Consider the following 23526-nt stretch of genomic DNA (forward strand, 5'->3'; position numbering starts at 1 on the left):
GTCCAATTATATTAAATTATATTAAAATTATAATTAAATTTTAATAATAAAAAATAAATTTAAATTATATTAAAAAATAGCACTGGGGACAAAATAGATGGCTCAGTGGATAAAAAGTGCAAAGCCTAGATGGGAGGTTTTGGGTTCAAATATAAACTCAGATACTTCCTAGCTGTGTGATCCTGGGTAAATCACTTAACTCCAACTGCCTAGTTCTTACCACTTCTGCCTTAGAACCAATATATAATATTAATTCTAAGACAGAAGGTAAGAGTTTCTTTAGAAAAATAAAAAATTAAATTAAAAAAAACCATGAAAATTTAACCCACTACCTCTAGCACAAATTATCTTAGAACTAAATTTCTTAAGGATAAGAACATTCAAGTCAAATCTCATGCCCAAGGAACAAGTACAGTTTTCTGAATCATCATGATAGCTAGTTCTCTCTTTTCTCCCTGAGAGTCACAGTAGTTCAAATCTTAGCAAAGTAGTCTGTAAGTTCATTGATACCCATTCCCATCATTTGCCATAGAGAACTAACCCCCAACACCTGCCACACTGGGCTGGAGCTTGATTAATCACCCTACCTGCATCCACTTAGGCAAATGGGGAGGGGGGGGGGTGTTTTCACTAAGACCTAGAGCCCCCCCACACTCTAGCCTTTCACTGACCAACCAATTTGCCCACCAACAAGTGACAGTGCATAGAGTTGTGGTTGGGTTTTAACATAATTCTTAAGTCTATTCTTTCACTTGCCCTCTTTTCTCTAACCTTTCTCAGTTCAGCAGCTGGGTCCTCTCTATAAAAGACTCCCCCTTAACTTATGGTTAGGAACCAAATTCTCACCTTTCATCTATGATCAGGTAAATTATTTTTATTTTTTTTTTAAACCCTAATCTTCTATCTCTGAATAAATACTATGTACTGATTCCAAGGCAGAAGACTCTAAAAGCTAGGCAATGGAGGTTAAATGACTTGCCCAAGGTCACACAGCTAGGAGATATCTCAGATCAAAGTTGAGCTCAGGACTTCCCATATCCAGGCCTGATTCTCTAACCCCTAAGCCACCTAGCTGTCTCCTACTGAGGCCATTTTTATTTTGATCCACAAAGATTAATGCCACCCCATCCCCCCAAAAAAAGAAAGCCAGAAAAGTCCAAAATCTACCCAAGATGCTAAATTTTTTTACCTAGAAAGGGACACAGAAATCTATTTGCTAAGACCTTAAGGGACAAAAGTTAAAAACTCTACTTGGAGATGTGGTTACCAAGTCGGGCACTAGATGGTAATGAGTTGGACCCATGAGAGGTTCTCGTCCTTGAAGTGTCTGAGTAGTCGCTGGAGTGCTTGTGACTCAGGTCCAGGCTCAGGCGGCCTTGGTGTTGTGCACTGTACAAGAAGCAAAGCAATTAGGTGCCTGAGGATGGCAGTCAAGATTACAGAATAAGCAGTATTGCTCATGGGTGCCTAAGAGAGTCTTCTCCAAGATGGCGGGGAAGAAACTGGACTTACTATTAGCACACATTTTGTCAATAACTTGTAAGTGATGTTCCCAACTACAAAGAGCCCTCTTTAAGTCAGTTTCCTCATCAGACAAACAGGAATAATAACGCTGTCCCACTTGTTTCATAGGGTTCTAAGAATCAGATGGCCAGTATAAGTGAGAATGCTTGGATAAGCATCAAAGTCTATATAAATCAAATGTTATCACCATATTTATATATATATATATATATACACACACACATACATATATAGATATAGATCCACACATACATACATATATATATATATAAATAAAACATTGACTTCTGGGTAATTTAGTGGAGAATTGTACATGACTCAATACAAAAAAAATTTTTTTAATAAGACAACTTTCCAAGAATGATGTCATTTTCCTAGTAGGTAAATTTTGCTTCGTGGCTTTCCAAATACGAAGATCTCCTAAAAGAATTGTTTGTTTGAAACCACTCCTAATGAGAGGTTCTCCTTCTTTTTAGTTCTTTGTCGTCTACCTGGTCCATTCTACTGAATAGCAAATGACAGCATATGATATTTATATAAGTGATTTCAAAGCACTTTATATACAGTCTCACAGAAGCCATAGAACAACCCTGAAAGGTAGCTATTTACAAGCATTATAATTCCCATTTTAGACATGATAAAACTGGGACTCAGATGGTCAAGTGGCTTCACAAGTTCACACAGTCAAGACAAGAGGCAAGATTTGAAGCCAGGTTGCTTCCTGTCCAGCTCCCCGTCCAACATTCTATCCACTATGCTACCAAAGCAAAGCAACTCTTCTTGGCCAATGAACTCTTTTTTTTTTTTTAGTTTTTAAAACATTATTTTATTTGGTCATTTTCATACATTATTCAGCCAATGAACTCTTTATAGATGGTGGCATGGGTCTGTGGCCACAAAGAGCAGCAGCTGACTCGGAGGTAAAAGACTTCCATTCCCATGCATGGAACATTGGTCAATAGCCAATAAACATTTATGAAGCACCTACTATGTGCCAAGCACTGTAGTATGCAGTGTGGGCACAACCTCAACCCCTCTGGCCCTATCTCCTTCTGTCATGAGCCCCTGCCTTGACCTCCTACATGCACACCTTGGATGCAAGTGCTGATGGTGCATCTGACCAGCAGCAGACTGGCAGCTGTTGGGGTGAACTCTATGGCTCCAAGCCGTGTAGATAGGGTTCCTCATGATGGCTGTCACTGCAGGGCATGGGGCTAAATTCCTTGGAACAGTACCTGGAAAATAGATCAGAAGAAAAACTATCACTCCACAATGTTCCTCTTTCCCGGTACTTAAGACTCTTGTTAATGGCGGTGGTGGTACTAATAACAACAATAGCTGACATTTATGTAACATTTTAATTTGAAAAGCTCTTTATTGATATTATCTAACTATTATTAGTATTCACATAATTCCTGACTCCAAGGGCAAACCCAGCCTTAACTGGTCTAACAGGCTAGACTAATTCATTGTACCACCAACAGTGTATTCAGGTTCCTGTTTTCCCAAAGTCCCTCTAAAGAGTTGTCATTTTTCCTCTTTTATCATCTTTGCCAGTTTGATAGATTTGAGGTGGAACTTCAGTGTTTTGTTTTTAAACCTTTACCTTCTGTCTTAGTATCAAAACAGTGTAGGGGTTCCAAAGTAGAAGAGTGGAAAGGGCCAAGCAATGAGGTGAAATGCCCAGGTTTGTATTAATTATTAGGGAGTTAGAATATTTTAATATGATTATTAATACCTTAACACTCATTCCTTACATGTTTTAATATTTATATAAAATATGTTTACATTTTATATATTTATATTTATATATTATCATATCAAATATGCTTATATTTTATACATCATTTCTATAGATAAAGAATGAAAGCTATGGTGTTTTATATATTTTATATTATATATTATTATATATTGTAACACTATATAATAATATATACTATAATAGAAAATATTTTATATATTTTTTTTTAACCAATTAAATAACAAATTTGCATACACATTTTCCTAAATTGTACGACTGAACTTATCTCCTTCCCTTCCCCTTCCTGGTTCTGGCAGGCAATTTGATTTGGGTTATACATCCCATTCTTTTTCAAGGTAAATAAAGACCCCAAGGTCCTGCTTCTAACATGCAGGTGAAATATCCACGGTCCCCTTCCCCTTACTGACCTTAACAATCAAGAAAAGCCACGATGAGTTTGATTATTGGAAATAAATATCACAGGGAACCAGAGACTCTCTAAGATGGAAAGGGTCTAAGTGGTCATCTACTCCAACCTATCCCAACAGCTGAATTTAGACCACGCTGAAAACCCTGGATATATCAGGACTACCCTAAACCACACAGCTTTTGTAATATCTAATGGGAGGAAGGGGGATGATTTATGTCAGTCTGTGATAATAGCCATTTAACTTTCATCTGATGGGAAAGTCATGCTAACTCCAGAGTTTTCTTCTAGTCCATGGACCTAGCCATTCCAGGGCTTCTGGAAATTAATTTTAAATAAATTTATTTTCAATTGATGAGCATTTGTTTCTCTCCCTCCAGCCCCTTTGTTTCCTCCCAAAAAGAAAAAGAAAACCCCTGAAACAAATATGCAACGTCAAGCAAAACAGATTTCCCTGTGGACCACATCAAAAATATGATTCACTCTACATTCTGAGTCCATCACTGATCTGGTAGAAAGATGGTAGCCTGCTTCAGTCATCAGTCCTCTACAATCATGCCTGGTCATTATGTTCAGAGTTGTTAAGTCTTCCAAAGTGGTTTTTATTTTTATATTAACTGTTCCACTGGTTCTGCTCCCTTCACTCTGCGTAAATTCATACAAATCTTCCTAGTCTTCCCAGACTTCTCTACAATCATCCCTTTCCTCCTTACTGACAATAGAATTCCATTAGTCATATACCATAATTTCTTCAGCCATTCCCCAACTGCTAGCCATCCCCCGAGTTTCCAGCTCAAGAACTGCTATAAATATTTTTGTACATCTCGGTCCTTTTCCTTTCTTTGATTTCTCTGAGTAAAGAATTGGCATTACTGAGTCAAAAGGAATGCATAGTTTAACTACTTTGGGGGCCATAATTAACTACAAACTGCTTTCTAGAATGGATAGACTAAGTCATAATGCTACCAACAATTCATTGAGGAGAAGGAAAGGGAACAAACTAGATGAGATAGTCCTATATTTCAAGGGCCTCACACTCTAATTGGAGAAGGGAAGAAATGAGCATTTATTAAGCCTCTACTATATACCAGGAACTATACTAAGCACATTATAAACAATATCTCATTTGGTTCTCCCAACACCCCTAGGAAGATACTATCATTGTCTCCATTTGAGAACTGAGATAACTGAAGCTGAGTCCTGCCCAGGGACAGAAAGTGTCTGGGGCGCCATCTAAACTCAGGTCTTCCTAACTCTAGTCCTAGCACTCTTACCATTGCACCAACCAACTACCTTAATGTATGTGTTTTTCCATAATTCCTCCAGCATTTGCCATTTTCCTTTTTTTTTTTGGCAATCTGATGATTGTGAGGCAGAACTTGAGTTATTCCAACTTGTACTTCTCTACTTATTAGTGATTTAGAACATTTTTAATATGGATATTATTGGTGGTATAGATTTCTTCTTCTTGAAAATTGCCTATTCATATGCTTTGAATCAAGAAATGGATCTTATTCTTATGAATTCAACTCAGATCAATTCTTATCAGAGAGTCTTGCTAAGATCCCCCCTCCCCAAATTCTTGTTTCTCTTTTAATTTTATCTACATGGCAAAAACTTTTTAATTGTATATAATCAAAATTGTCCATTTTGTCTTCTGTGAACTTTGGTCATGAACACTTCCCTTTCCCATACATCTGGCAGGTCATTTCTTTCACACTCCTTTATGTATGATGTTTCTCCTTATGTCCAAATCACATACTCATTTGGATCTTTGTCCTATTATCCATTGTGAGAGGTTGGTCCTAGTTTTGACACCTACTTTCTGCCAGACTACTTCCTACTCTTCCCACAGTTTTTGCTAAGTAGTGTTCTTGCTCCAGGAGCTATTTGAGGTTTATCAAACACGAGGTCCTTGTATTCTTTTGCCTCTCTGTCTCTGTCTCTCTGTCTCTATCTCATATATGTATATATAGATATAGATATATAAATTGATATGGATGTATTATATATAGAAAAAAAAGTCACAAAAATATGAAATGAACATGAAGGACAAGGGACCACTACCTTTCAGGTATCTGAGCTGAAGTGCAATTCTCAAGGAGACTTTAAAAAGATCAAGGCAGATTAAAAAAGGATAGTCTTCTTTTTTTTTGTACCTGAAACATGGCTTCCTTATCAAACTCCAGGGCCCTGAAAGCACTCACCTGCAGATACTCCACCAGAGTAAATAGGGACGAAGCCATCACTGTGCCTAGAGGAACGCTTCGGGGAATAGGGGATCCACTCCTGGAGCTCTGGAGTGAAGTGTTCATCAGGGGTTGGAGTGTATTTCTGTGCCTAGAAACCAGGGATAAGAGATATTCTTATGGAACCAGAACCATGGAGTGGAGGTTTGCAAATGTAGTTCCTTCCCCTCACAAAGGCAGAATGCTTTCTACATTGAGGATCTGATCTAAGACATGATTAGAATTGCTTCCTATCTGAATGGGCCAATACCAAGCTTCATTCTTGGAGCTTCAAAGACTTGGGTATGTGTGGTCTTCAGGCCTAGAGAAGATATCAGAACACAAGATCCAAAGTCAAGAAACAACCTGATGGAAGACATGTACTAAATACAGCTCAAGCTCATTCTTGTTTCAGTGGTACTCCCTGGGGTGGAAGGTTTATGGAGAAGTACTTTGTAATATAGGGCTATCACACCCCTACTGATCCTCATCCCAACTTCCAAATTGGAATAACTGGAATTAACTTTATAAAACTGAAAATGGAAGAGGAAAGAGACAAAAAAAAAATTTAACATAAATGATATATGAGAGGAAGAAAAAAAGGAAGGGAGAAAGAAAAAGGAGAGGGGTCAGAAGGAGAAGGAGGAAAAGGAGAAAGGACATGAAGAGTGGACATCTACCTTTGGTCTACCTTTCAGAAATTAATGAACTTTGCTTTTCTTCCTGCATTCTACCTACCATCCAGCCAAAATAAGCTGCTTGCTTTTCCCAATACAATGGACAAGAATCTGCCATCTTTAAACAAGCTGTCACTTCTATCTGGAATTCATTCCCTCCACCTTTTAGAATCTGTACCTTCCTTTGAAGCTCAGCTCAAATAAGACTTCTTGTAGGAAGACTACCTTGATCTCCCTGATTCTCCACCACCATAATTACTAGTTCTCTTCCCAGAATAATTACTTTTATATATTTTGTATTTAATACAAACATGTTTCCTCCCAAAAGAACATAAGCTCCCCGAGGACAGAGATACGTTTTATTTTTTGTCTCTATATCCTCAGTGTCTGGCACTTAGTAGGTAGGTGATTAATAAAGTCTTGCTAAACTGAAGGGGGAAGAATAAAAGGAAAGAGAGAAAAGGAAGAGGATGAAAATGAAAGGGAAGTCAGTAAAGGAAGAGGAGAGGGAAAGGGAGGAGAAGGAAGGGGGAAAGGGATAAGGAATGATGCAAACATATAATTCAGTCAGTCAAGAAACATTAAATGCCTACTATGTGACAGGCACCGTGCCAAGTGCTAAAAGCAAGAATACACAGTGTGAGTTTGATTGGAATTTCTCATGTGCCTAAAAAGACAACTCTGGCTCAAAAAATAAATTTCTCCCCCTTATCTCCATTCCCTAAATCATGTTACTTCTCGTCTCTACTCCACTTGGCATTCTGGTATACACCAGCTTAGCATTACCTCTTTCATATATGTACAGGCATACCTCACTTAACTGAGTTTCCCCCTGGATGGAACAAGTCTACTGGTGCCATTTTTCCAACAGCATGTGCTCACTTGGTCTCTGTGTCTCATTTTGGTGATTCTCGCAATACCTCAAACATTTTCATTATTATTGTTTCTGTTATGGTGATCTGTGACCAATGATCTTTGATGTTGCTGTTGTGACTGTTTCGGGGTACAACAAACCATACCCATATAAGACAATGAACTTAATCCATAAGTAGTGCGTGTGTTCTGACTGGCCACTGACCGGTCATTCCCTCTCTCTCTCCCTTTCCTCAAGTGTCTATTCCCAAAGCCAAAACAATATTGAAATTAGGTCAATGAATAACCCTACAATGGCTTCTGAGAGTTCAAGTGAAAGGAAGAGTCAATCAATGCATTCTGCCAGGGCTACACCTTACCCTGTCAACACCACACTCAACAACCTCCTGTTTTTCCAGGCAGTTGGAGACCCATTTAGTGAGGGCCAAGGATGATCTCCCTCATGGGGTGGGTTGATGGCTATTGTAAAATGGAGATTTGAACCCTAGACTTCAATCCCCAGAAGTCCTTGGTACTTCCCAGAATTCCCTATAATCTCACCTGAATCTCCACCTGGAGATCACAGTGAGTATTTAACTGACAGTAACGCCTACTTCTCCCTCTTCTATGCTCTACTCTTCCATTTTGCAATGATGTAGTAAGTAAGCTAAGAACGGGGGTTTTGAATGGGCTCATCAGCCCTAGGCATAAGGTTTTCTTATTAGTATTTTCTTTATTCCTTGATTTCTAGTAATCATTAATAAACCTCAAAATATAATATTTTTCTTTTTATTACCAGAGACTAAATTTAATTTTTACACTATACATCCAGAACATGTCTCTCTTCTATCTCCATCCTCCGATTAAAAGCCTAAATCCCATCACCGGACTCCACATCACTTAGAGCGTCTGCTTATTCGTGGGTTCCCACTCTTCTCCGGTGGCCAAGCCCAACCAGAAGCAATAATAACCTGGAACCTGAATACCCAGGACGGTCCTAATGAGTGTAACTGGACGCCCTGACCTGCCACCCCACCCCCCACCCATGCCCAGTCTTTACCTGAAGGGTCTGGTTGGGAATGGTTACTGGGGTGAGTTTGTGCCGAAGAATCGGCGCCGATTTGGGCCGGGGTCGCTTCAGATCTGCATCATCCCCTCTCTGGAAGCTGCCATCTTCTTCACAAGGCTTCCTCCCGGGCAAGAGGGCACAATCTCCGTCTTCCTCCCGGTAGTAGTGTCCAGGAATCCGACCCCTACTCTTATGAGGTGGGGAGTCCTGTTTGAGCCCCAGCGGGGCTGGTGCAGATGGATGGCTGGCTGGAGGGCTGGTGGAAGGAGAGCTGGGAACCAGGGTGGTCTCTGAACCAGAGCTGTCTTGTGGTCTGTGTTTGAACTTAATGGAGTCACTTCTCTTGGGAGGGGTAGGAGGCGTTGGGGAGCCTTCTGCCTTGGAGGACTGGGGAGAATGGGCAGGGGCAGGGCCTGGGGAGAGGTAATCTACTTTGGGAGGAGTCTGGGGGCGCTTGAAGGTGTCGGGGTCAAAGATGGACTTCCTCTGCTTTGGCTTCTTGTAGACAGAGAATTTCTCTGTCTCTGCTGAAGAGGCGTTGACCATCACTTTGGGCCAGGTGCCACCACTGTGCTTCATCCCTGACCCTGCCTCTTCCAGCGTGGATCCCACCAGGACGCAGTCCCCGATGACAGTGTCAAAGGGAGGCAACATCCTCCGACTGCCCAAATTCACCAGTCCATACCCACGTTCCCCGTAAGGGTCCGAGCTGAAGGAGCTGAGACTGTGCTCGGAGGTGCTGTGGCAACTCCGATGAGGGTCAACGACCTGCAAAGGGCCTCGGGGAAAGGGCTTGTGCTCACAAAAGGAGCCCCCACTGCTTCCTGGGGTGCTCGGGTCCTTCTTATCCTCTAAGCTCTCCAAATGGAAAATGTCTGTCTGCGTGGAGCTGTTGTGCTGTGTCAGGTTCCTCTTATTCTGAGCCTGAACCTCAGATCCATGAAGCCTGCAGTTCAACACTTTCTCCGAGTCCTTGAGATTCTCAAAAATATTCTGACCACTCCACGAAGAGCTCTGGGGGAACACCTAGGAGGCCCCAGAGGCAGGGAGGGAAGAGAACAGTCAGACCACAGCTTGGCAACAATGTTTAAGCAAAGAAAGCAGACAGCAACAGAAATAATACCTGCCATTAATACAAAGCCCTGAGGCTTTAAAAGCATTTTACCAACATTATCTATTACCCCATAGAAATGAAAATTAATAACCACTTATTTACACAAGACAGAAAAATTAATCTCAACCCTGTCGTTGAGAACATCTCCAAAAAGCCTTTACGAATTTTCTTTTTATTTGGATACTGTCTCCCTATCTCAACTAAGCCAGATCAGTGCTCTCCCTCTCTCATTCCCATTCCCATTCCCTCTCTCCCTCTCTCTCTCCCTCTCTCTCTCTCTCTCTCTCTCTCTCTCTCTCTCTCTCTCTCTCTCTCTCTCTCTCTCTCTGTCTCTCTGTCTCTCTCTGTGTCTCTCTCCCTCCCTCCCTCTCTCTCTCTCTCTCTCTCTCTCTCTCATACTCTCTGTCTCTCTTTTTCTCTCTCCTCTCTCTCTCCCCCTCTCCCTCTCTCATACTTCTGTTCTCTCAGTCTATCAAAAAGGCATCCCTTATAACCAAAAATAGAAAAGAATATTTCCATAGCAAAAAAAGCTGGAAACAAGTTAAGTGCTCATTGATGGGGGAATGCCCAAAGAAATTGTGAAACATGTGCATCACAGAATATTACTGTGCTGTAAGAAATTGTGAATATATTGTTTACAGAGATGCTTGGGAAGACTTATAGGAGTAAAGTGGCAACAGAAGAACCAGGAAAACAAATCTATACAACTGACTTCAACAATACAAACAAAAAGAACAATAAATCAATCAGATATGAAGGCTGTGAAATTATAATGCTCCTTCCAAGAGTGCTCTGAGATACAATGCAATCTTTTCTCAGCAGTCTGATTAATTTATTTAACTTGTTTTTCTTTTTTTATTCTTAGGATGATAGGATCATGTTAAAAATCTCAAAGGCCATTATTTAAGAGATGACAGCGGAAAGAGGTGTTGTGGGACAGTATACGGAAGGGAAGAGATTAAAGATAACAGAAAATGTTGGTCATTCAAACAAAGTAAAAAATATAGGGTTAAAAAAAAGTAATCAACACAGTCCAACCTGACATAATCTGTAATTATCCATATACAGACCCCAACTCTGCAAAAAAGGGAGGGAGATGTATTCTCTCTTTAGCTTAATTTACAAAAAGTTACTGAACATTAAAGTACAAGGTTCTGGGCTGGACACTCAGAGTATAAAGATTTTTTAAAATGACATCATCTGCTCCTAAGAAGCCTACAGACTTCTAGGAGGGAGGGGAAGACTTAAAAAATAAACATGAACCCTTTATCCCGGGGAGATAATGAAGGCTTCACAGAGGAAGGACACCTAAGGGGTATCAGAGAAGGAATGCAGTACAGGAATGGGGGGCAATAACATACAGTCTCAGAGAAGGCAACGAGTTAGGAATGAGGTTGGCTAAAATGTAGAACATACAAGGGGAAGTCATCTGAAATAAAGCTGAGAGAGGCTGAATGAGGACCAAGAAGGTACTCAAATGTTAAAATAAAGAATTGATGTTTAATTAAATAAGCAACAGGGAGTTACTACAGGTTTTCTGAGTAGGAAGGACAATATCAGACCTATCCATTAGAAAGATGACTAGAAACAATTAAAATATTCCAAATGAGAAGTAATGAGGTCCCAAACCTAGGGAGGGAACAGAATAGAGACTCAAGAAATATTTGTTAAAAGAAGAAGAAAAGAGAAGAAAAAGGAAAGAAATTTTAAACAGTAGTAGTGTTAGGCATAGACAAAGTGAAGTTCAATCCCTGTTTTTGTATTGGTAAGGAGAAAACAAGCCTTTTGCCTCTATCCATATACCCATAAGAGAAGTCTGCATTTATAGTTCTTTACCTTCATAAGTGAGAGGGTCAGGGAATCTCGGCAATTCCGGAGTAGGGATTCACATTCAGTCAGAGACTTGTTATCTAGTGCAATGCCATTAATCTGTGGAAGAAGGAGGAGTAAGACCCCAAGAAAATCCTTTGAAATCCCCGATACTGGAGAGAGCACAGAGCTTTTAAGTCACTCCATCCTCTATCCTATTTTAGACTGGAAGTTGCCCAAAGGAGCTCTCCTGGTACAGTACCATGGACAGTCCCCAACAGACACAAGACATAGGCTAGGAAAAGCCCCATCTGTGAGACTTAGCATTGGAGAATGTCTATGTAGGTAGACGGGCTTCACATTTATAGTTAAAACCTACTATTCCCGGGGGGCAGCTGGGTAGCTCAGTGGATTGAGAGCCAGGCCTAGAGATGGGAGGTCCTAGGTTCAAATCTGGCCTCAGACACTTCCCAGCTGTGTGACCCTGGGCAAGTCACTTGTCCATTGCCTAGCCCTTACCACTCTTCTGCCTTGGAGCCAATACACAGTATTGACTCCAAGACAGAAGGTAAGGGTTTATTTAAAAAAAAAAACAAACAAACCTACTATTCCCTCCCAGGAAACATAAAACAGCTGGTCCCTATATAATCAGAAAATCAAGAACTCTACCTACATATGAGGCAAGGCAGCTCTGAATTTCATGTCCATGGCTACTTATTCTCACAGAGACAAGTTATTTTAATCCTTTTTTTTTTTAGATGTGAGCAGTTTGCACAGAACAGTAAGCATATTCAGGCTGCATGGGTTCCCGTGGTTGGGTTGTTTTTCCTTTCCCAGATGTAATCATATTGTCCATTTCTAGCAGACACCCCCTAAGGCTTTCTGCATTTGACTTACGGCAATAATCCTGTCTCCCGCTGTAAGGGATCCTTCTTTAGCAGCAGGGCTTCCGGGAACAACAGCAGCAGCAAACACACCATTCTCAAGACTGATGCCACTCTCTGGAATCCACAGAATAAAACGAGAATGCATACATGTCACTCAAACCTTGCCTGGCATCCCAGACCCCTCACTGGCTTTGTCCTTGTCCCATTTTTTTTACAGGAGAAAAGGGATAACCAAAAAAAAAACTATGCTTGACTCAAGTACACACTAACCAAATCTCCATTTAGTTGTTAAATACTTCATTAACCTAACCCAACAGCCTCAAGGCCTGAGGTGTGCCAGGTAAGTGAACATTTCAGGTTTATAACTGCAAGCACTGACCTTTCTTGAATTATTTTAAGATTATAAAATATATTGGCCAGAAGGGGCAAGAACAGGAATAGAAATTGGCTCTGCTGTTCAACTAGTAGGAGGAATTCCTGAATAAAGACACCACCTAATAGAGGTGCAGGTGCAGGCAGCCACCTTCACTGTGACTCAGTCCTAAGAATGCCTAGGACAGGGAGAGGTTTGAGTAACTGGCCCCAAGGTATTGAATGACTGGCCTTTTATATTGGAGGGGAAACTGAGAGAAGAATCCATCCTCATTGGCAAAGATGGCAAAAAAAATGGCGTCCACAAGACAAAGTCAAGTTTCAGTTGGCTGAGTGGAGAGATCTGGTCTTCTGACTTTTAGGGCAGCTCTATCCACTCATGACTCTCACTGTATAAAAAAAGGTCTCAAATACATGACTGACTGCACTGCCTTTGAGGGAACTAGCAAGCAGGGTTGTCTCTGAATCCTACACTCTTAGAAGGTGGTTTGGGGCTCTGAAGGGTTAAGATTCGTACTTGTCCAAGGATACATGGTTATAGGTGTCAAAGATAGGGCTAGATCATGGATCCTCCTGTAAATTTAACCTTTTTTCAATGCCATGAAGACAGCAGGCACTTAATTCGATTCCACAAATATCCACAAATTTGTCATGCAATGCCTTTGCATCTGATATTTGTGGAATCGAATTAAGTGCCTGCTGTCTTCATGGCATTGAAAAAAGGTTAAATTTACAGGAGGTATGACGATAAGCTTCAACTCAACTTTTCATCAAAAAATAAATCACTTGGGGCCACAATTATAAATAACAATTACCAAACACTCCACCATCATATAATGATGCCTTTCTTCAGGGGCACTGATGTAAAGATTAAAATTTAGGGGAGACGGGGAGACTGAGGCAGGTAGAAATTAGTTTCTCTCTGCAAGTATTATATTTTTTAGAGGTTTATTAAAGGTTAAAGAATATACAAGTAAGAAACATGTGCCTAGGCCAGAGGCCTAGACAAAATAACCTCACATCACGCAAGAGACTGCCTGCTCCAAAACCGAAGTCCAAAAAGAGCCAAGAGAGAGAGAGCGAGCCTCAAAAGCCTTTGAATCAGCTTAAATACCTTCTCGATCTCGGCCCAGGTGAGATTACAAGGCACTCTGGGGAAGTGGAGCAAAGGCTCGTGGGGATTGTAGTCCTGTATTCGAGTCTATTTTTTACACTGAACAGTATAGAGACTGTTTGCCTCAAACCAAATTGCCCCAAATGGTTTTATATGTGGTGATCCTAAGGTTTTCTTCTCCCTATTAACTATCATTTGTCAGTGTTTCTGATACTGGAAATCCCATTCACCTACTTCATTTGCTTCCAAATCTGCTATCCTAAAATGGTGAAGTAAGGATAAATTTACAAGCAATTTTAATTCATAAAGAATATGAACTTGGGACAGCTATTCTTTGCAAAGTAGTGAACTGAAGGGGGCAGTTGGGTAGCTCAGTGGATTGAGAGCCAGGCCCAGAGATGGGAGGTCCTAGGTTCAAATGTGACCTCAGCCACTTCCTAGCTGTATGACCCTGGGCAAGTCACTTGACCCCCATTGCCTAGCCCTTACCACTCTTCTGCCTCGGAACCAATACACAGTACTGATTCCAAGACGGAAGGTAAGGGTTTAAAAAAAAAAAAAGTAGTGAACTGACCTTTAGGACTGAAATCATACTTGTCAAAAGATAATTAATTCTATCAACTTCTACCTACCTCATTCTTCCCATCTTATATGGAGCAAAACTTGCTACATCTGCCTCTCTTCACTCTGACCTCTAGAACCCGGATGGGCTTATACTCACTTTCCTAGTTTTCTCTGTCCATATTCTTATTCAGTTTATCCTTACCTTTTCTGAGTCCCCACTTTATTATCGATCTCTTCTGGGTGGTTTCCAACTCCTTTGTAATAACTGAAACCTGACTTTGCCCTAAGGGCACCCCATCCTTTGCCATCCTCTCCAAGGAGTATGGCTCCTTTCTCAATTTCCTTCAATTTCCACCGCCCCCAATACAAAGGACCAGGTACAAGTTGAAAGAGATGGCTTCGGTTTCCATTTCATTCTGATTCTAGGATCAATGTTCTCTTTTGTCATTCCCAAATCTTGTTTTTTTTCCATCATTCAACAACTTCTACTCCATTGATATTCATGCCTGCTATTAATATCACTCTCTTCTGTTACCCCTATATTATACTCACTTCTGAGAGAATTTTCCAGCTCCCTCAATGGACATCAGCATGATCTTCCTTTCTTCCCCGCTATAAGCATTTGGCTGCTTGATGACCCTACTAGGACCACTATCATCATTCCATTTTAGCATCCAGAGATGGCCAGCTCTATCACCAGCCGCCTAAATTGGAAAATCTCTGACATTTCCCCCTTCTCCAAGAGCCTCGCTCCTTTGCACCTGCTCACCACCTTCATCTCATCTTCCACTACCTGTTCACTGTCTCCATCTTTTCTCTAGTTCCTTGACCATCGCTCCAAACCTTCAATTCCTTCATCTCATCACTTCTGTGTGGTTTCCCTTTCCTCCCTCCATACTCCTAAGCTCGTGGTAGGTAATTCAATACAATTCTCTCTTCTGTCCTTAAATATCTCACTTCTTGGGCCCCTACTGCTTCTACCCTGCAAATCCCTAACAACACAACCCCAACAGAGACAGCTTCTCTATTCCTACTCAAGACGCTAAGGACAGTCACATAGATGTGCTGCCTGGGTCTGCTAGGAATTAATGCATTCTAAACACAATTTAGCATTCGCAAGGGAACGGTTATCCTTTTCAGGCAACTCAATCATAACCACTCTCCCTCTCAACCAATTAATAAAGATTCAGTATTTATTTACTGTGTGCCAGGGACCATGCAAGGATCTGGGAATAACAACCTCATTTCCCTCTCAACGATGCTCTTCTCCCACACCACACTCCCCTGTGCCCCTAACCCACTTTTCTGCTCCCTTAAATATTGTCTCCTCCCATTAAGGTTGGAAATGCCTTGATGGCACGGCCTGACTTTTTTGTTTGTATCTGGATGCCTGGCACTTAGCACATTGTATGCACCTATTAGGAGTTTCGTAAATGCTCATTGCCTGCCTACCTGTTGAACTAAATTGACATATGATTAAAGTTACTCATGTTTAAACTCCCAAAACCTATCTGTAATACAGTGGAAAGTTACCGGACAACCCCCACTTCTCTCAAAAAAAAATGTAAAAGTGTATTCTTTAATAGGGAACATGAGAGGGAGATGACATGCCAACTGTGCTTACTAGTCTATAACTGAATGTTAGAAATGTACCAGGAGGGGCAGCTGGGTAGCTCAGTGGATGGAGAGCCAGGCCTAGAGATGGGAGGTCCTAGGTTCAAATCTGGCCTCAGCCACTTCCTAGCTGTGTGACCCTGGGCAAGTCACTTGACCCCTATTGCCTAGCCCTTACCACTCTTCTGCCTTGGAGCCAATACATAGTATTGACTCCAAGACGGAAGGTAAGGGTTTAAAAAAAAAATAAAAAAATAAATAAAAAAAAAGAAATGTACCAGGATAAACAATTCTCTTAAGTGTTATCTTCAACAAGTCACTTTAATATAAACGATCAGAGATTGAACAAATCCAGGGGTTCTTAGCTTTTTATTGGATTAGAAGTACAATCAAATCAATAGACCACTTCTCAGAATTATTGTTTTCATATGCATAAAGTTAATTAAAATTTAAATTTAGATTTAAAAAAATAAAAAGGAGACCAATTATGCTAAAAAGTTATCTAAATATTTTCATTAAAAAACAAATAACAAGCAAGGTCCCAGACCCTAGTTAAGAACCCCTGGACTAGAGAGTCTCTGTATCACGTTCTAGTTCTGACAGTCTTTGGTTCTATGCTCTCAAGAAGTCAAGAGGGCCTTCGACTATGGAGAGAGCCCTACCATGTCTCCAATATAATGTGCCAGCCTCCAGAAATATCCAGAAAAGGTATCTCCTGGGGCTCCTGGTCTGTTACCTTTGTGTCCAGCCAGGTTAATGTGAAGAGGCGTTATCACTTTCCCTCCCAGGGACTTCCTTCTCCGGACCACCATGTTGATGACCCCTCCACCACTGAGAACAGCCTTGACCACCTGCTTTTTGTCCTTGTTGGTAAGGTCCACGTCGTTGATTCTGAGCAGCCAATCATTCACCCTGGCAAGGGACAACATCACGTCATCATCAGCTAGGGCCCGGGAAGCAGATCTCCCTCCGTTCCCCATGGGAGGAACCTGCTAAGATTCCCAACCTCGCTCTCCCAATTTAGGCAGATTTTAATCTCTATAAAAAATTGTTCTCAATCGGAAAAGAAACAGCCAGACACTTGGCCCAACACCGAGTGTCTGCTAGAAAAAAACTGGGCAGGAGAAGCAGTGAAAAGAAGTGGAAGCTATTTGACAGGAAGCTAATGGAGGCCATGTATATCTATCCTTAAGGAAAAAAAATAATAAGTTCTGCAGCTAAGCTGAGAAAGGAGAACAGAAGAGGAAGAGGAAGAAATAGACTTCAATCACTAGGAATGAGATTTATTTTTGCATTGATTTTGGCTCATGAGGGTTTCATATTAAAGACAGGAATCTTGATTTTGGCAAAGGTTTTCATGTGTCTACCCCTGGCCTTCCCACCCACACCCCTACTTCACTGTCTTCTCCCCCCACCTCCCAAAAAACCAGACAAACCCCTTTCTCCCATTACCTTAACCGACCATCTGCAATGCTTCCCTTGTCTACTTTAGTGACAAAGATGCCACAGTCCCCGGGGAGATACGGTTCATTCACACCTTCTGCCACATCAAACCCAAGTGCCTTCAAATCCATATCCTCCTGAGGGAAACAGCAACAGAGCCCCATAAATGGAGCAGCCAAGAGAAACCAGGTTGGGAAAGCATCTGTTGGCACCCAGACAAGCCCACACAAAGCAGACACTCCTCCCTCGTCTCGGTTCCTACCTGACTTTACAAAGGGGTCCCCAGGGCCTGCCACCCCACAAGGCTGCTTATCCCCAGCTTCCTAAACTGGGGGCAGGAAGGGCAGTCCTGGACAGGGAAGACAGCTCTGGATTGGAAGCCAGCACCACTTCCGATATAAGTTTTGCTACTTATTATCTGTGTGAATGTGAATCCCTGACCAGCCCAGAGCCTCAATTTCCCCATCTGTAAAAAATGAGGGTGCTGGATGGGCGAGATGACCTCAGGTCTCTTCTGGCTCAAAATCTGAGCCTACAACTCTTACTCGTTCGATTAACTGGCATAATAGAGGCTTGCTGTTATTCTTCAACATAACTGAGCTAAAGGTTTGGATGAAAGATCGTCATTTCACATGTAAAACCCAGTGGAACTGAATGTTGGCTATGGAGTGGGAGGAGAGGAGGGAAAGAGCATAAATCAGGCAACTGTGGAAAAATTCTCTTCATTAATCCATTAAATAAAAAAAATTTTTAATTGTCATTTTTTTTTAATCAATGACTACAGGTGGAATGGGGAAGGTAGAACAGGAGGAGTCAGGACTCTATTTTACCAGGTCTTACATGCTAAACACTGATTGCTTGACCAAGAGGAGATATTTCCAGATCCCTCCAACCAAATACCTGCTACAAGGTAAGGGAAAGCGAATAAGCACCTACCTATGCACCAAGCTTTTTACAAATATTATCTCATTAGAGCCTCACAACAATCCTAGGAGGTAGGTGCTGCTATTATCCCCATTTTACAGTTGAAGAAATTGAGGCAGGCAAAAGTTAAATGGCTTGACCAGGATTCTGCATCTAGTGTCCAAGGCTGAATTTGAACTTAGGTCTTTTTAACTCCAGGTCCCACTTTCTAGCCATTGTATCACCCAGATGTTTGTTTTTTTTCCCTAGGAAGAGTCAAAGCCAACTTACTCTGTCCTTTTCAAACTCTACTATTTCCGTTTCCCACTCCATAGAATCCGTGTCAATGGCTGAATCATGGGAACTATGAGCCATCAGCTGCCGGAAACGGGCTTCCTTCTCCAGCTGGTTCTCCATCTTTTCCCTATGAAAAGAGAGAGTTAATTAGAGCTGTATCTCTAGGTATCGGTGTAATCTGCCTGTCTCTAGACCTAAATGAATCCATTAAAATTAAAGGGCAAAAAGGAAGCCCCATAAATACCCAAATGTTGATAGCAACATTTTTTTTTAATAGTAGCAAAGATTTGGAAACAAGGAAGATGTCCATCAACAGGCAAATGGCTAACCAGATCAGAGTATGTGACTGTAACAGATTATTACTGTGCTATAAGAAAAGACAACTGACTGCACAGAAGCATTGAAAAAGTTACCAAAGGATACAGAGTAAAGGAAGCAGAACCAAGAAAATAATACATGCATTGACTATAAGGTAAATAAAACACACACACACACAACAATGAAAAAGCAAACATTGCAAAATTTATAAAGTATAAGCTTAAAAAAAGATGTGACCCATCCCCCCTTTGCAGAAGTAGAACACCCACAAGTGTGGAACATTATATATATTTTCAGACTTTTTCACTGTATTGATTAGTTTTGCTGATTTTTATTCCTTTAAGAAATATTTTTTTTTTGTTTTAAGAGATGGGTCTCTGGGAGGGGGAAGAAGGAAGGATACAGAGAAAAAAAAATCAAGAAATATAAATGTATTTTTAAAAAATATTCCTTGTCATATGGGATGTGAGGGGAGAGGACAGAGATACAGGAGAAATTTGTAATAACAAAACAGATCTATAAAAAATTTATTTAAAATTAAAAGTCTGACTTCAGATATTTACTAGTTGTATGACTCTAGGCAAGTCACTTAACTCCAATTGCCTAGCCCTTACCTCTCTTCTGTCTTGGAACCAATACATAGTATTGATTCTTGATTCTAAAGAGGAAGGCAAGGGTTAAAAAAAAAGAAATACAAGATATACCTTCTTTTAATAGATTTCAGAGGGCAGTTAAATAAAATAAAATAAATCTGTTTTCTATAAATACAGGCTTGGCAGAATAAGCAGAGTCTTCACAGCAAACAATTGGGGAGTTGGGAGGGAGAAGTTAGTACTAAGGGTGGGCATATGGACTAGTTATGATTCCATTTGTGTATGGAATTACCAGGTGAAGGAACTTCCTTTACCAAAGCAAATCAGCACCTTCCCTGTAACTTAATAGCCTTAGAGACGTGCATAAAGCACTAAGAGGGTACAGTTCACTTGCCACCAGGGTGCCCAGGTATAACCAGAAGCAGGAACTAAGTAAAGGTCCTTCATGGAATTAAGCTTGGGTCTCTATCCACTTTATAAGAGTCCATCTCTAAAATGTGTGATCACAAAGAACTCATTTATTCATCCAAGGACCTTAATTTGTCTGGTCATTTTTCACCAACTTTTAAAAATATGTCCAGAAAGGTGCCCACACAAAAGAAGAATGGGGCTCTCTAGCCCTTCTAATAAGCCTTCCCTAAGCCTAGCTTCCCACTCCGATTCAGAATTTCTTTGTCCTTGTCTATATCTGTCGTGGATTATTTGGTGATTTTATCTATACCAAGAAGAGGCTTCTCTACTCATTCAGCAAGTCCATTTTTTTTCAAATTCTATTTTTTTTAACATTCATTTTTTTAAATTTTGAGTTCCAAATTCCCTCCCTCCCTTCATCTGCTATCTTAACCATTGAGAAGGCAAGTAATGATGTCCATTATATACATAAAGGCAAAATATCAGCAACTTGGGGACTGTGAAAGACTCAGTGACTTGGCCAGGGTCACTCACCCACTGAATCAGAGGCAGGAATTGATTCCAAGGCATTTTGACTGGAATGCCAGCCCAGGTCTCGACCCCTTAGGCCAAGAACCTCTGTTGCCACTCATGGCAAGGGAAATCTCAAATAATTTATTAGCAGTAATTGCCTCTAAAATTGAGAGCCCTGAATGGATAAACATGGTGGGTTCCTAACTTTTAGAACTATGTAAATGTCCACTTTACTGTTTTAATTTTTCCCCCTATCATTTTTTTCCTGCAGGCTGAAGATGCCATTTGCACAAATGCCACTCCATTGACTGTAAACAGTCAGCAAGTGGTCAAAAAGGGAAGAGACAGGAATTACTATGGATGCTCCAAAAGGGTCCAGATGATAATGGTCCTAGAATGGGCCAGATTAAGTCTCAGAACTTGACCAAACTGTTTTATTGGCTTAATTCCAACTATTGTCTCTTCCATGAAGTCCTCCTCTAGCCCACTATGCCACACTCCTAGTCTTCCTGGAGTACTTCCTGCTTCTAAGTACTTCATTCATTCAAGCATACCATAATCTGGCATTTAAGTCCCACGTTCAATGTTAGCTCCCTGCCTAGAGGGGGAGCTTCTGGAGAGCAGGGGCTCTTTCCTATACTTCTCTGTACCTCACTCAGCACCTAGAAGAGTTCTGCCTTACACAGAGCAGCCGAATTCCAGAATGATTCATAATCTCTTTCTGTGGTGTTCAAGGACCTTGGAGGAGCAAGGAGGAGGAAGAAGAGGCAGAAGGGGGAAGTAGAAAGGGAGCTATTTATGTAACGTGTTCAGAAATTGGGGGGAAAGCATTTCTGTTATTTCATGTTGATCTCCCCAACAATCTTATGATACAGTGTGACGATCAGTCAATTTTCAAGAGGATGAAACCAAGGTTCGAAGGTTCTCAAAGTGACTCAGGCGAGATTCAACAAACCTTTTCCCAAGTCCAAGCTGAGTGTTCTATCCTTCAGTAGAAACTGTCTCTCTACCCCTTAGACCCTCACTGTTAAAAGGAGGAAAAAGTAGAAATCTAACCATTTCCGGGTGCCATATGGATTAGAAGGGAAAAAAGGAAAGTGAAAAGGACCTCACTGTTAAAAGGAGGAAAAAGCGGGAATCTAACCATTTCTGGGTACCATATGAATTAGAAGAAAAAAAAGGAAAGTGAAAAGGACCTCACTGTTAAAAGGAGGAAAAAGTGGGAATCTAACCATTTCCAGGTGCCATATGGATTAGAAGGAAAAAAAGGAAAGTGAAAAGGACCTCACTGTTAAAAGGAGGAAAAAGCGGGAATCTAACCATTTCCAGGTGCCATATGGATTAGAAGGAAAAAAAGGAAAGTGAAAAGGACCTCACTGTTAAAAGGAGGAAAAAGCGGGAATCTAACCACTTCCAGGTGCCATATGGATTAGAAGGAAAAAAAGGAAAGTGAAAAGGACCTCACTGTTAAAAGGAGGAAAAAGTGGGAATCTAACCATTTCTAGGGTGCCATATGGATTAGAAGGAAAAAAAGGAAAGTGAAAAGGACCTCACTGTTAAAAGGAGGAAAAAGTGGGAATCTAACCATTTCCGGGTGCCATATGGATTAGAAGGAAAAAAAGGAAAGTGAAAAGGACCATCCTGAGAACAGGAAGCCCATGGAGGGCAGGTGCTGAACATGTGGCCACTTTCTACTCTTGGGGTTAAACACAGTCACCACCAGGCTTCAGGGAGGACCTGGGAAGCTGAGGGATGCTGAGGAGGCCCATCCACATACTTCAGCTCCTTTAACTCTCTGCCAGCATCATTCTTCTGTTTCCTCATGTCATCCAGGTTGCGCAAGGCTTCCGCCAGGTCACTCACTGCCCGGTCCCTCTCACGCCGTAGGTTGTCACACAGGGTCCTGGGGGAAAAGAGTAGAAGCAAGAAAGAGAGACGGTGAACTTCTGGGCCAAAAACAAAAAAACCCCAGCATCTTCTTTCCCAACTTACTGACTGATATGATATGATATGATATGATATATCATATGATATGATATATGATATATGATCCAATACGATACGATGCGATACGATACGATATAATACAGTATGATAAAATGGGATATGATATGATATGATAAAATATGATATGATATGATAAAATATAACCTCCTCGAAGGCAAGTGCTCTTTCATTCTTGGTTTTATGTACCCAGTGACTAATACAATGCTTGGAATACAAAAGGAATACATGAATGCTTTGGGGTCAGCTGATTCATGGAATTACATGAAGATCTCTTTATCTTTAAATAGTCTTAGGAAGGAACTTTGAAAAAAAATTTCAGTTAACTATTTACTTTCTCTTCCTTTCTTCTGCCCAACATAGGGGGGAAAAAAAAACCTTGGAAAAGGTTGTAACAAATATAAGCAGTCAAGTAAAACAAGTTCCTACATTGGTTATGTTAACAAGTCTCATTCTGCATCCCGAGTCCAACACCAGTCTAAATAGATACATGACTTAGATACATAGATATGATCGTATAATAAACACATTTGAGGAGCAAAGAAGAAATGATCTTTGAGATCTATGGAGAGAGGAAGCAGTTCAAGGTCAAATGGGATAGAAAGAACTATAGAAGATAAAATGAAGAATTCTGATGACATAAAATTTAAAAGGTTTTATAAAACCTTTGAAAAAAGCAAAACAAATACTGTTAAAAGTAAGTCTTATTTCCAAGCTATCAAAGAAATTTATTCCAATTTAAAAGAATAAAAACCATTCCCCAATTCTTAAGCAGTCAAAGATGAATAAATAGGTAGTTTTCAAATAAAGAAATCCAAGATATCAACGGACAGTGAAAAAATGTTGCATATCACTAATTATTAGAGAAATGCAAATTTAAGTGATTCTAAGGACCTCTCTCTTACCCATCATCCCACAGGTAACTAAGTGCCCAGAATTTGAGCTCAGATCCTTGAACAAAGTTAAGCACCCTATTCATTAAGCCACACTGACAATCACCTCCAGAGTTATTACCCTTCCTAAATCATTTATTATTTGCAGAAGACCTTTGG

General features: G+C 40.7%; 1 protein-coding gene across 4 annotated transcripts in view; it reads right to left on the bottom strand.

The window, feature by feature from the left end:
* The window catches only part of DLG5 (discs large MAGUK scaffold protein 5), a 156596-nt gene that overhangs the window by 25477 nt on the left and 107593 nt on the right, over positions 1–23526 (bottom strand). For all 4 annotated transcript variants that reach the window (XM_056799663.1, XM_056799657.1, XM_056799654.1 and 1 more), the window contains 10 exons: positions 22248–22373; positions 18630–18762; positions 17445–17572; positions 16729–16904; positions 12339–12442; positions 11469–11561; positions 8510–9544; positions 5900–6032; positions 2615–2759; positions 1268–1389 (listed from right to left, as the gene is read on the bottom strand). In XM_056799663.1, coding sequence (XP_056655641.1) covers positions 1268–1389; positions 2615–2759; positions 5900–6032; positions 8510–9544; positions 11469–11561; positions 12339–12442; positions 16729–16904; positions 17445–17572; positions 18630–18762; positions 22248–22373 — 2195 coding nt within the window. The remainder of the gene's footprint in view (positions 1–1267; positions 1390–2614; positions 2760–5899; positions 6033–8509; positions 9545–11468; positions 11562–12338; positions 12443–16728; positions 16905–17444; positions 17573–18629; positions 18763–22247; positions 22374–23526) is intronic.

The sequence above is a fragment of the Monodelphis domestica genome, chromosome 1, assembly GCF_027887165.1.
Source record: "Monodelphis domestica isolate mMonDom1 chromosome 1, mMonDom1.pri, whole genome shotgun sequence".
Taxonomy (NCBI): domain Eukaryota; kingdom Metazoa; phylum Chordata; class Mammalia; order Didelphimorphia; family Didelphidae; genus Monodelphis; species Monodelphis domestica.